General features: G+C 44.6%; 1 protein-coding gene across 3 annotated transcripts in view; it reads left to right on the top strand.

Moving 5' to 3' along the window:
- Nucleotides 1–14,530, top strand: part of ctnnd2b (catenin (cadherin-associated protein), delta 2b) — a 1,166,477-nt gene that overhangs the window by 926,229 nt on the left and 225,718 nt on the right. The window contains exon 11 of one of the 3 annotated variants that reach the window (XM_080203490.1): nucleotides 10,851–10,970. The exons of the other annotated variants lie outside the window; for them this stretch is intronic. Coding sequence (XP_080059616.1) covers nucleotides 10,851–10,970 — 120 coding nt within the window. The remainder of the gene's footprint in view (nucleotides 1–10,850; nucleotides 10,971–14,530) is intronic. 3 annotated transcript variants of the gene reach the window in all.

The raw sequence follows: 14,530 nt of genomic DNA, 5'->3' as shown, positions 1-14,530 counted from the left end.
GGGAAACCACTGGGAGTTTCAGCAGGATTGGAAGATCCCTCCAGTTGGAAGAACTGGAAAATCCCACCCTATTGGACTGATTGCCGAATTTTGTTTCAATCATTGATGCCTCAAGGAGTTGCCTCTAATGATTGAAAAGGATCAGGGGTTAGCGTGCAAGAGGGAGAACCAGGACACTTTACTGGGTAGGTGTTCCTCACTGATGCTTTGATTTGGCGAGTGATGCGAACGGCAATGTTTTGTGCGGAGCTGTTCCTGTAATGTCTGTGAATGACAGTTCCGATAGGAAAGGGGAAAAACACATTCTCAGCCAAGCTGAGGAACAGAGAGAAACATTCCCCACATAGGGCTTCCAACACAGAGCCCTGGCTGCGAGAAATCCAATTACAAGCTGTACACTTAAGGTCTGGTGCTATTTTAGAAACAAAAACCTGTCACAAACCCTGACTCTTCTGTGGTTGGCCAAACAGCGTTGATATATTTTTAAAAAGCAAAAATACCGCAGGTGCTGAAATCCGAAACCAAAAAAGTGTCTGTCATGGCTCTTTGAAAGCTATCTTACATCAGCACATTTGACTCTTGTGAGTAACAAATACTATGTGACCATGGGTGGCCCCACTCCTTTGCTCCTTTCTTATTGCTCTGCAAGTTTTTCCTTGTCAAATATACATCCATATATGGCCTCATATCCATAAATATATGGGTGGCACAGTGGACAATGGTTAGCACTGCTACCTCACTGCACCAGGGTTCAATTCCTGGCTTGGGTCACTGACTGCGCGAAGTCTACATGCTCCCTCCTGTGTCTTCACAGGTTTCCTCTGGGTTCTCCGCTTTCTTCCCACAGTCCAAAGATGTGCAGGTCAGGTTGATAGGCCATGCTAAATTGTCCCTTAGTGTTCCAGGGTGTGTACGTTAGAGGGATTAGTGGGCTGAATGTGTTGGGCTATGAGAATAGGACCTGGGTGGAATTGCTGTCAGTGCAGACTCAATGGGCTGATTGGCCTCCTTCTGCACTGTAGGGATTCTGTGAGTTTTCTTTGCCTTTCATTTGCCAAGTATATTAAATCTTTGACTTTTTGTTACTGACCCCACTGCCAGTGGAATTAATTTCTCTATCAAACCCCTCAAAATTTTGAATCACTCTATTAAATCTCCCTTTAACCTTTTTTCTGTTCTAAGGGGAACAATGCCAATTCCTTCAGTCTCACCATGAGAAATCCCTCATCCAAAGATGTGCAAGTTAGGTGGCTTGACTATGCTAAATTGCCCCCTTAATGTCCCAAGATGCGTAGGTTGGAGGGATTGGCAGGATAAATGCAGGTTACGGAGCTGAGGCCTGGGGGGGGAGACACTTCCGGAGAATCTGTGCAGACTCAGTGGGCTGAATGGCCGTCTCTGTACTGTATGATGCTATGATGGTACCTTTCTGATAAGTTTCCCCTTCATCCTCTCAAAATTCCTTTACATAGTTGTTCACGCATAGTGCCTCAAATTGGGTACAAGTAGCCAACTAATCAGTGGATCTAATCAGTATTTTATACAGATTTGCCAGAACGTCCTTGAGTTTGTGCTGTCTGCTTCTGTTTAAAAAGCCAAGGATTCCGTACGCTTTTCAACTTAATTATCGACTCCACTTGACTGCCTGCAAACCTCTTAGATCTCACTGTGCCTGCACCCAATTTAAAGTAGCACTTCTTAGTTTAATTTAGTCTTTCTTCTCCTTATTCTATAGAAAATCAAAATTAGAAGCAGGAGTAGGCCGTTTGGCCCCTTGATCCTGTTCTACCATGCATTTTGATCATAGCTGATCATCAAATTCAATATCCTGATCCTGTCTTCCTCCCCATATACCTTGACCCCTTTAACCCCAACAGCTTGATCTAATTTCTTTTTGAACTCACACAATGTTTAGGCCTCAACTGCTTTCTGTGGTGGTGAATTCCACAGATTTACCACTCTCTGGCTGAGGAAATTTCTCCTCACCTCAGTCCTAAAAGATTTACCCCTTATCCCCAAACTATGACCCCAAGGTGGCACAGTGGCACAATGGTTAGCGGTCCAACAGCGCCAGAGAGACAGGTTCGATTCCCAGCTTGGGTCACTGTTTATGTGGAGCCTGCACATTGTCCCCATGTCTGCGTGGGTTTCCTCCGGGTGCTCCAGTTTCTTCCCACAGTCCGAAAGACATGCTGGTTAGGTGCATTGGCTGTGCTAAATTCTCCCTCAGTGCACCCAAACAGGCCGGAGTGTGGCAACTGGGGGATTTTCACAGTAACTTCATTGCAGTGTTAATGTAAGCCTACTTGTGACTAAGTAAACTTAAAATTTTTAGTTCTAGACCCCCTTGTTTCCCTCCCACCCCTACCACCATTGGGAACATTATATCTACCTTGTCTAATCCTGTTAGAATTTTATGAGCTTCTGTGAGATCCCCTCTCACTGTTCTAAATTCCCAGTAATATAATCCTGATTTAGTCTGCTCCCCTCTTGCCGTGTTTCTTTCCTGTCATCGTTGCCCACTTTATAATGGGATGTATCAGTGTTTTATTGCCTTTCATCTCCAATAGGGTGGCACTTGCTCAATACTGGGTTAGACCTGAATCCATGAACTCCTGACTCTGAGGTGAGAGTTCTACCATTGAGCAATAATGTGTTAAGAGTTCCAATGAATTTTGATCAGCAAACATCATTCCTCAAAGCACCTTTCCAGCCCCTGTCTCTTGTCATTACTTCAGCTTCGCAAAAAGGTGATAACCCAATCTTGATTTTAAACATTGGTGTTACACTGGATCAGGCATCGGCTGACCTGGTTTGTTACCTGGACATCCAGGCTGAGCTCAGTTTGCAGAGAAACCCAGTCTGGATACTGATACTCAAGAGAGTTGAACACGTAACACAGGCTGACACCACACTGCGGTACACAAGGAATACTGTCCTCTTGGGAGATGTCAGGTGGAATTTTCCCATCCCATCCGCCACAAGAATCGTAATGGGTGGAACAGGACCGTTGACCTCAGAAAGTTCCGTCCATCGACTTTCAGATGAAATGTTAAGCTGAGGTCCCACCTCCTTTCTCAGATACACATTAAAGAGGTAACAATTTTGAAGAACGGGATTTCTTTCCAATGACGTGGCCATTACACCAATCGGACAACATCTATAAGCAACGTTATCACATAACGTTTTGTAGGATTTAACAGTTGGCTGCCATGTATCCTTAAAGTACAGCAGTGACCACACAGTGGCACAGTGGTTAGCACTGCTGCCTCACAGTGCCGCCAGTGTGTTCGATTCTCGGCTTGGGTCACTGTCAGTGTGGAGTCTGCACGTTCTCCACATGTCTGTGTGGATTTCCTCCGGGTGCTTTAGTTTCCTCCCACAGTCCAAAAGACGTGCTGGCTAGGTGCATAGGCCATGCTAAATTCTTTCTCAGTGTACCTGAACAGACCTGGAGTGTAGCGACTGGGGGATTTTCACAGTAACTTCATTGCAGTGTTAATGTAGGCCTACTTGCGACAGTAATAAATAATAACTTTAATAAAACATTTCAAAATTACTTCATTGACCTTAAAGTCCTTTGTAACATCCAGAGGTAATGGGTGAGATTCTCCGAACTCCCAGCCAGTGTTTCCCGACAGTGGAAGGCAGCCTGCTGTTCGCTAATGGCGGGATTCTCTGGTCCGAATTCTGTCAGTGGGATTTCCCATTGATGTCACCCCATGCCACCATGAAACTCCTGTGGGTGGGGGAGGAAGGTGCGTTGCTGGTGGGACCAGAGAAACCCGCTGGCATGAACAGCCGGAGAATTACAGCCTGTGAAGGCGCTATATAAATGCACATTGACACTATCCAATGTGGCTCCATAGGTAAAGTCCTATTGGAGTCATGTGTCATTTCCAAGTGTGGCTGAGATCTGTCTACTGTCTTTATTGCCCAATAAGGATGACTTGAGATCCCTATTGATCCCAGCAAGGAGCTGCATTACAAGGGACCCTGAGACAGAGGGAATGTTAAGCTATAGCCCCAATTCCTTGATTTTCCCATTAAGAATCCAGGATTATCCATTGTATCTTGCTGCCTGTTTCCTAATCTGACAGCAGGAGTGTTTCCAGTATAGTTAGGTGGTGTAAATAAATAGGTTTTTCAGCCGTATATAATTTAAATTATATTGCTGGCGCAATGATTAGAATGAAAGACATCGATCAAACACTGCGGCACTTCTCTTCTATTTAACTAAATGCAACACTCCAGCACAGTGAAATTAAGGTCTGATTAGGATTGCTGACATAAATAGTTGATAAAAATTGCGAAGCCTCTTAAGCAAACTTGAATTAAATCAGAGTTGATTTCTTCTTTTTTAAAATGGAATCTGCTTTATGTAGCCAGCAATCAAAGCAGCTTATTTGAAATCATGAAATCTTTGCTGCGTAAGTTCATCTTCAGTACAGCTACAGCCAGTTAAACTCAGCGCAGGCTACTGTGGTTAAAGTTTACTTGTTTATTTATTAGTCACAAGTAAAGCTTGCATTAACACTGCAATGAAGTTACTGTGAAATTCCCCTTGTTGCCACACTTCAGCACCTGTTCAGGTCAATGCACCTAACCAGCACATCTTTCTGACTGTGGGAGGAAACCAGAGCACCCAGAGGAAACCCACGCAGACATGGGGAGAATGTGCAAACTCCACACAGACAGCGATCCAAGCCAGGAATCGAACCTAGGTCCCTGGCTCTGTGAGGCAGCAGTGCTCACCACTGTGTCACCATGACACCCCCGTGGTGGTGGTACCATCAGGGGTTCACCACCTATTTCAAGAGAGATACCAAGAAGGGAGCTTGGACTAAGTGGGAAGATTACCAGCAGTGAAACTTTGCACAGCTTTTCTTCGGAAATATGGCAGGGTAGGAACAGAAGTAAACCATTCAGCCCCTCAAGCTTGTTCTGTCATTCAATTAGATTATGGCTGATTTGTGCTGTGACTCCATTTACCCTCCTTGATTCCATATCTCTTAATAGCTTTACCAATCAAAAACCGATCAATCCCAGTTTTGAACATGCCAACTCACCTAGCCTCAGCAGCTTCCTAGAAGTGAGTTCTAGGTTTTCAATATTCTTTGCATGAATGAGTGTTTCATGATCAATGCCATAAGGTGGAGATACCTCATGGTCTGTTTTGGATTGGGGTGGACACAGAAAGAAGTCTCACAACACCAGATTAAAATCCAGCAGGTTTATTTGGAATCACGAGTTTTCAGAGCGTTGATTCTTCATCACTCACCTGATAAAGGAGCAACACTCCGAAAGCTCATAATTCCAAATAAACCTGTTGGATTGTAACCTGGTGTTGTGAGGCTTCTTACCCCTGAATGGCCTAGGTGTAATTTTAACATTGCATCCGTAGGACTTTTGTGTTTGTAGCGCCGTAACTGCTGCCATTAGTCGGAAAGGCATCCAACGTTTGGAAGCTGGCTCTAGCCATACAGATAATGCACAACTGAGCTTTTACTATTGAAGGCAGGGAATTGAGTTCAATTAATTCAGGTTCACTTACTAGACAGTCACTGAAGGTTGATTACAATACAGGAGTTACTAATATTTCATTTCCCATGCCAACATTATTTTTCTGGTTGAATATGAATAAAATGCAATTTGTAGATTTTCAGCTCACCATTAATATAATGCTGGGTGACATTGTGTTTTCAATTATGTAAGCTTGATATTTATTGGAAAGTCAGTGAGCGGCTCAGAAAGGCTTTGTGCAGAGAGTTGCCACACAGTCTGAGTTGGTAGATAATGGTACTCTTTATGTCAGGGTCATAGTTTTGAATCCCACATTGGGTGATTAATTTTTTGTTCAATTTTTTGTTCCGAATACTTTTTTAAAAAGTTGATTTCTTACAAAAATGTGTCCTTAAATTAAATGTTACAATGAAATGACCACATTGGGAATCTCATTCCTGCTTACACACCCTCAAGTGATGATCATATATCTTTGTCATTGACTGACTCATCAGAAGCATGCTTAACAAAATGAACAGTTGATAAATGAAAGATAGACAATTGGTGAAGCACTGCACAGACCTAAAGTCGGCATTTAAACTTTCTTGTTAGTCTTTGTCAGGCCAACTTATTTGTTTTATTGCAATTAGCTGACATTCTGGGCATAATTCTCCAAAGCAATTACTAAGGCCAGAATTCCTTGACCTCACCCACAGCTGGGATTCTCAGGTTCTGCTGCAGTAAATGGGGATTTGGTTGAGCTCCAAATTCTCCGTTCCTGCTGGAAGCAACATCGGAGAATTCCAGCCTAAGTGTTATCTTTGGCAAGAAACGTGGCGCGATTACCACCTTGTTGGCCGGCATGATCCCGATTGCAATCCTTCCTTACCTAGTGATTTTTTTGGAGGGGATGGTGTTGTTTTACACTGAGAATGAAAGAGGCGAGGCCTAAAGATGCCATTAAAACCCTGCTTCTCAGAGAAAGGCCTCCCCAATCTCTGATTGAACTCGAAGGCCCTGACCCAGTCGTCAGCAACACAAGCCCCACCCTCCTGTGTGTACAAACCTTGCTATGGACTTGTCTTTAGACCTCCCCACCTTCAGGCCCTGCCTGCTTGAGGTCCCTCTCCTTGGCAGTGCCAATGTTCAGTCATGTCCCTGATCACCCAGGGACTAAAATGGACTCCTAGTCCCCTGGCCTGATCATTAAATCTCGCCTCCGTTTCTGGAGACCAGTAATGATTCCCACCAGCTTCCCGTCATGCTGGCAGGTGGAAGAGTATGAGGAAGCTGGAGAATTTGGCTTGAAGCCAATTTTAAATCTTTATGTATGAAAATCTGGTTCACTGAACCTGATTGCGACACCGGCTGAGGGCAGGGAGGATTTCAAAATGACATCTTCCCATCACAAATCCCATTACGGCCCCTCTCGTGAGAGCCTCCGGCCATTACAGGATTTGCATCTGTGCGTGTGGGGAATATTGCCGCCCCCCCCGCCCCCCCGGCCGCCCCGGGTCCCCGACACTGACGAGGACTTTGCATCTGCACATGTGCAGGAAGTGCTCTCCTAGTGTTGCTGCACAAATAAATACTGCCATTTTCCAGTAACTCGCTCCTTTGCATATGCAGATTCAAAATGCTGAACTTTTACTTCCTCCAATTTCCTCTCCAGTTCTCTGAAAGCCACAGCTGTGCAGAAACCATCAGTATTGACAGGCCATTCGACCACAGGCAGTGCATCTTGTGCTACACCTGACCGCAAAACCCTCACATGAAACCCATACAAACTCACTTCCTTGCAGAACCTGGCCATTTTTTAGCCCCCTACACCTGCGATCATTTTTGTTTATAACACACTATGCAGAATTTCAACTGATTTATTGGATCATGGATTAGGCTAGTGGGCAATTTTTACCTATTTCTGTTCCAACTCTATACTCTATTCACTGCTGAGGGGCTATTGCAGTGTTGGCAGACTTATCAAAAAAATTCTAAGTGCCAAATTGTAATAAGTCTGCAGAGGCAGAAGTCACTTCACCAAATCCCTTTATTTACAAACTCTAACAGCAGTACACAGAGTGCTAGCAGTTAGCAGACTACCTCCGGGGTATAAGAGGAACTGACACTCCCAGTTAAGTACAAGGCAAAGACTCCCTGATCAGCCCATCAATTGGATCCTTAAGCAGAGAGTTCATACCCCAATAGGCCAACCTCAAAGGCCTGAATGAACTCATCACACAAACAAGTGTGAAAATGGAAGAAAATCACACCCGTTTTTTGGGTGAGCTCACAGTGGCAATCGTATGGCACTTAGTTGAGAAAAAGAGCCAGGATGTGATTCTCGCCAGCAGGGGGAGGAGGCGGAGCCTAATCTTGCCAGGAAGCTAGCTGCTGAGATCTTGGGGTGCCATTGCACAGGCATCCCAATTCCCCAGTTCACAGTTTACGCAGTACACAATAGTGTCTGAGACTCACTATATGTATTTAAGTTTTGAATTGATTTTTCCGACAGAGTGGGGCCAATAACTTCGCGAGATGTGAAAAACCGGGCACGAACCCAAATTTTCACCTCTCGCCCATTCTTATCAGCCTGCCACACTGATTGATCAGTGCGATGAGCCAATAAAATTGCCCCCGCTGTCTTTTGTATTAGATGCTAAGCATTTGCCTTCTCAGGTGGTCGTATAAAATTCCATTGCATTAAGTCAAAGGAGAGCAGTCTCTCTCCCTCACCTGGTCAAAATGTAACCCATAAGCAGCGTCACTGAAAAGCAGATTATCTGGTCGTTATCATGTTGTTGTTCAAGAGACCTTGATGTGCACTTTATGTCTGACACAATTCTTACAGCAGTGATTACAATACTTCATTGGCTGTAAATATATTGAGATAGCTGTGAGGTCACGAAAGGTGTTACACAAATGCAAGTCTGTTTTCTTCCAACACATGGGCGGCCTAGTGACACAATGGTTAGCACTGCTACTTTATAGCGACAGGGACCCGGGTTCGATTCCCCGGCTTGGGTCACTGTCCGTGTGAAGTCTGCCCATTCTCCCCATGTCTGTATGGGTTTCCTCCGGGTGCTTCAGTTTCCTCCCACAATCCAAAAGTGCTGGTTAAGTGCATAGGCCATGCTAAATTCTCCCTCAGTGTACCCGGAGTGTGGCGGCTGAGGGATTTTCACAGTAACTTCATTGCAGTGTTAATGCAAGCCCTTAGTACTAGCTTGCTTAATAGTGTCCCTCTGTGGCAAAGTCCCCTTGCTAATGTGCTAAACCCAATGAGCTACTAGCTAATATTTCTATACTGGGTTCATAGGAAATCCAGAGGAAAAACCATTCCATCAGGTACTACTGCTTGGACCTAAGTGTTCAGTTTCAGAGTGCTCTTGGCAGCCGTTGTGAGTACAGGTTGTCACTGCTCTGATGTCGTGCATGGCACTGTAAAACCAACACAAGGGTGGAGGAGGAAAGGAGAGAACAGTAAACATGACGAGTACAGGGAAGATCCATAACTCTGAGAACAGCAACCTCCCCCTGGATCGAATTCTATTCTTTCATTTTATCTTTGATTTTTTTTTGCTGGAAGTATGTTTCTCTTATCTATTTAATGGGTCGAAGAGTGTGTAACTGGTGGCAACTGTCACAAGGTCAGGATGTCTGACAGATCGGACCCCATTTATCACGGAGTGATTTGGAGAATTTAAAGTTTATTTGCTAGTGTCAGAGTATTTTTTGGCCAATGATTGTTGTTGCTGGTGGCCATTTTATTGCAACAATTTACATACAGCAAGATCCAACAAACGAGAATGAAATAAAGGCCAGTGAATCTGAGAATGTTGCTTGAGGGTTGAATGTTGAGAAGGAAATTGGCTTCAAAGCACCTTGCAAAGTTAAAGGAGCTATATAAATGCAATCTGTTGTACGTGACCTTTTCTGCTGTCATTTCTTTCCACTTTATTGGGCACCATTTGCCTCTGGCACAGCAGGGTCCAGTGTTAACATGTATGAGAAACCTTAGAACAACAAGAAATTACCCATACCAGACAAATCACTGAGCGGATGCACAACTGAATGTTTTCTTTTTGTTGCCCAGAGGCAACAGAATGGAGCACCTCCACGAGAGTTCTGGGAAAATTATGTGGAAGGAACCATTCTCACCCCCCTCCCTGATCTCTAGTCCAGCCTAGACAGTACCATCACCCCCACGCAAATGGTCAACTCTGTCACTCAGACAGAAGTAATGCTCGAAAGACCAGCAAAAAGGAAATAACAAAATTAATCTGTCATAAGGGTCGCTGACAATTACCCCAGTCAGGTGGAGTGACCGACAACCTGCTTGACAGACACTGACTGTATATCACACTGGAAAGGAAGCCCTGCCTGTGGGTGGACGGATAAGTTCTATATAAGGAATACTACAATACATGGGGACAAGGCTGTCACAGGCCACTGTGTTGTAGCATTGATAACTCAGGTCAGGCAGAATTTCCTGAATTTGCTACTTTTCGCAAACGTTCGCAAGCAGAACCGATCATGAGAAACCTTCAAAAATCCACACAACCAAAGTGGCCATGACCACTTTGCCTCACCGCAGTGGTGTGATTGCACAGTCAACGGGCTCAAGGCTGCACTAGTAAATCAAACAAACACCAGGGCCACCAGATTATTTCCAGGAAAGCAGTCTCAGTGGAAAACATCTAGATTATGTGACAAATCTTACACCTCCAGCCATCTCTGTGTCACCTTTTTCCGTTATAAAGTCCACATTTATAATGGAAACTGACAGTGGTGAAGTTATGTTGCAATTACGTCCTATTCCCCCCTCCCCACTCTCCTCCCATTCCCCCAGCAGCTGGTACATCTGCTACTGACCGGCATCCCAAGTGATAATGTCAATCGTGATTATTATATGGCTAGTTTGCAGAGGTGGTTTCTGTTATAAATGTGGATATTATAATGAATTAAGACTGAAAATGTAAAACTAGGAATATGACTTTGAAATGGGGGACTAAATTATATATGCACCCCCGCTCAATTACTTACATTTAAAAGGATGCAGCCACTTAAAGGTAAATGGTTGCATTTGGGGTCACACATTGCGGTAGCCTATGAAAAGGCTATAAGTTATCTGAAACCTAATTGAGCTTTCCTGCAGAGTCTTTGGAAGAATAGAATGTGTAGCTTGCAATACCCAGGGGCTGGCACAGTCAAGATGGAGGCAGGAAACAAGGGGGTGGGCTGCCAATGGAATGGTGCAGAACTCAGACACCCTGCTAGGTAAAATGATAACGTGAAGGTGCTGCTGTATGACTTGGGTGTGAGGAGGGTTGCTCTGTTTGCCACTCCAGAGTTCAGCAAAGCAGCATGCCCTGCAGAAAGTGGCGGTCAGGCTCAACCCTGCGTGCAGCACCTGAAACACCTGGGAACAGATGTGGGAGAAGATGGCACACCTTAAGGAAGCTGCCAAGGTAAGCCTACCCGATCGTTCCATTTACCCGGTTGATGGCCCTGTTTGTATTCTGCAACCTGTTGCCAATTTTCTGCTCGCCCTTGTGAAGCCCTCACACCACCTTTGTAGCGCTTTCATTGCTGACTGCATGCCTGTGGCACGAACATTACAGCTGCAACTTACAACTGAAAGCCTTGGCATGCTCACAACGTCAAAAGAATAAAAGCATTCTAACTCAACCTAGCTGTATTGTACCTAGCCACTTAATGATGCCCACCATGGGTTACAGATTCAGCGCATCAAACGCTGCATCTGCTCTAACACTGCTCCTTGTCTGATCAAATACAACTGGACATAAAGAAGTAGGAGGAAGGCTCAGAAATTCCAATCCATTGGTTCTCTTACAGAAGGCCACCCTGGGGCACTGAAGGATAAGAAAAACTACTGGCCCCTCTCCCCAAACCATAGGCTAATACTATAGGTTTAAACCTTATTTTTGCATTCAGATAGGCCTACAAACAAGCAATTTGAGCAATTGATTCTGAGGACGAAAGGGTTGGCGTATGAGGAAAGATTAAAGAATTTGGGGCTTGTACTCGCTGGTGTTTAGAAGGATGAAAGGGGATCTGATCGAGGTATATAAAATTTTAAAAGTGATTGGTACAGTAGACATAGACCAAATGTTTTCCCTTGTGGGGCAATCTAGAGCAAGAGGTCACAGGTATAGGTTCAGAGGCCTCTCAGATTTAAAACTGGGATAAGGAGGAACTACTTGCAGAGGGAAGTTGTTGCCCCAAAGCGTGGTGGAGTCTGAGTTATTAATTGGTTTCAAGAAGAAGATGGAAACAGGTTAAAGGGTTATGGGGAATAGGTCAGGAGGTGGATTTGAGACCCAGGAAGAGATCAGCCATGATCTGATTGAATGGCAGAGCAGGCTTGAAGGGCTGAATTGCCTACTTCTGCTCCTAATTCCGATGTAATTATATAAAGTTCAGTTGAAGAACATTTCATGTATACAATGGGCTGGATTTTGCCTCATGCGGTGGATAGTTTATCGTGGGAAATTTACGGACTTGGCAGACACACCTTGATTTAAAGGGCCTTATTACACCCAATTGTAGATAGTGAGAGGTGAGGTTGGAACAGATTTTTGGCTTGCTAACCCCAGAAGCAGTTCAGAGGTGGCCATGAGGATAGTTAATACCTAGGAAGACTGGTTAGAAGGCCTGCATCAGTTCTCTGGAACTTTGTTCCAGTTAATTTACAAGCTATGAGACATTCGTACCCTTGCAAACCTACACCCACTCCCCATGGCTCACGCCAACCCCCATGCAACCAAACTCCTTCCATGCCAACTCTCATGCACTTCTTCATAGTCACCCATCTAATATCCAATCTTGGCAAATCCCTGGAGTCATGTGGAGATGAAACAAATACTTCAAATAATCTAATAGAGCTTTCACTCATATACTCTTGACTCTGAAAAAATAACTCTCATTCATGATATCCCTTCAAAGATTTTAAATCTCCTCAAGTGTTCAACTTGTCACAAAACAAACACACTTCTATTCAGTAACCACATAAAAAGCAGATAAACCTTTAATGGCCTCATTAAAATCTCAATCAAAATGTGAACTCAGCATCCCTTTGCTGACATAAATGCTTTTGTAGCCTTTGAACATCAGCCAAGCATTCATAATGACCTAAGCAGCAATGACAGCATTTGGAAAATGTCAATCAGGGGCTTGATTGAACAGATGAAATTATTTTGAATCTACACCAATCAGAGCAGTCCTTTTACTCTAATTGACAGCTTCAGCCTGTTTTTTCATGGTTACAGGGCCAAGGATATAAAAAACTTCAGCAGACTTTATGTACCCTATCTGAGTGTTGATGCCTGCTGTATAAATTTGTGAATCCCTGTAATACGATAAAAATTTGGTCTGTTTGAATTTAGTGTTAATGTCAGTTGGCTCTGCTGAACTCTAGTTTCTCACTTGTAACATTCAATCCCTTTCCCCTGCCAGCAAAAATGGGCCTTGTTGGAAACGAGGGCAGGACATTCTCATCCAGGTCCCGCCTGCTATTTTTGAAGGTCTCTGTAGTTGGCCCGACTCCCCAAAAATCCAGACCAATATTGTAACATTCAGCAATTTTCCATCATGGCAAGCACCTTCAGTAGGTCAAGACAGGGCAACAACCTACGTCCCTGTAATTAACATGTGCCTGCAAATATCCTGGAGAATACAGTAGGTGAAGTTAAGGAGGTGGCAGAAGTGAAGAGAAGTGAATGAGAGTAACATAGGAAGAAGTGATACTATCACTAGAAAGAAAGTGAGAGTTTAACACTGGAACTTTGGGGCAGCACAGCGGTTAGCAGTGCTACCTCACAGTGCCAGTTTCGACTCCCAGCTTGGGTCACGTCTGTGTGGAGTCCGCACATTCTCCCCATCTCAGCATGCATTTCCTCCAGGTACTCCGGTTTCCTCCCACAGTCCGAAAGATGTGCTGGTTAGGTGCATTGGCCATGCTAAATTCTCCCTCAGTGTACCTGAACAGGAGCCAGAGTGTGGCGACTAAGGGATTTTCTCAGTAACTTCATTGCAGTGTTATTGTAAGCCGACTTGTGACACTAATACATAAACTTAAAAAAAAACTTTAGTGCTTCAAGAAACACAAGTACAATGTTACAGGAGAATCGAGGTTAATCACCGTCAAACATCAATTGAAGTGGAGTTGGTTTTCCAGCCAATTAAGGCTACTGGAGGGTTGGAACGGCCTCTGGTTTCAGACAGGTTATCAGTAACGCTGCTGGGAGAGTGGTTGTCCTAAAGCTTACCACTGTACCACAGGGAGCAGACACAAGGCAGCCAGTGTGGTCTGATCAAGGCAAATGTCTGTGATGATTTGCCTAGACAGCCATAGTCTCCTTTAGCACTGGTTGTCAGTTATGTACAGGTCTCTTCACCTCTGTCTGTTCTTCCTGTGCTCAGAGTGGTGTCTCCTTCCCCTTCGTGCCCATCGTCCTGTTCTCTGGACTCCTAATGGCTGGTGCGTTGCTCCTCTTGTGCTCTTCATCCCCATTGGCCTTCTCAGAGTGCAGCACCCATTTCTTGCTGGTGGTCAGCCAGAGTCCAAACAATCATGCCCACACAATGCCAGGCAATAGTATAAGGGTGGTGACCCCCCTGAACTGAAGTTGGCTCCTCCCCTGGCCTGTGATGGGCCATCGCAACTTTAGCTTAAATGGGTTAAGCCCGTTAAACATTGAAAAACATTTTCCCGTACTTTAGTAAACTCTTCGCACCTCCGTGACTTGGCCCCAGCCGTGGTTGTCTCCTCCACGCAGCTGGGTTAACATTGACAGCTGCTGAACACCAGCCCCCTCTCGCTAATCCGGGGAGTTGTGGGAGGCTTTTAATAAGTTGACAGCAAGTTTAATTGGCTTCAGACTATGAGCACACCTACTTGGAGTACAGCACTCTCATCCCCCCCTCAGGAAATAGGGGAGGATGGAAATGAAGGCAGGACTTTCAGCCACGTGACATTGCATTTAGTTTTACTGTTCTACCTGCCCAT

Source organism: Carcharhinus amblyrhynchos, chromosome 2 (assembly GCF_965287045.1).
Source record: "Carcharhinus amblyrhynchos chromosome 2, sCarAmb.v2.hapA, whole genome shotgun sequence".
Taxonomy (NCBI): Eukaryota; Metazoa; Chordata; class Chondrichthyes; order Carcharhiniformes; family Carcharhinidae; genus Carcharhinus; species Carcharhinus amblyrhynchos.
The sequence above is the reverse complement of the archived record's forward strand: the minus strand, read 5'-3'. Positions and strand labels throughout refer to the sequence as shown.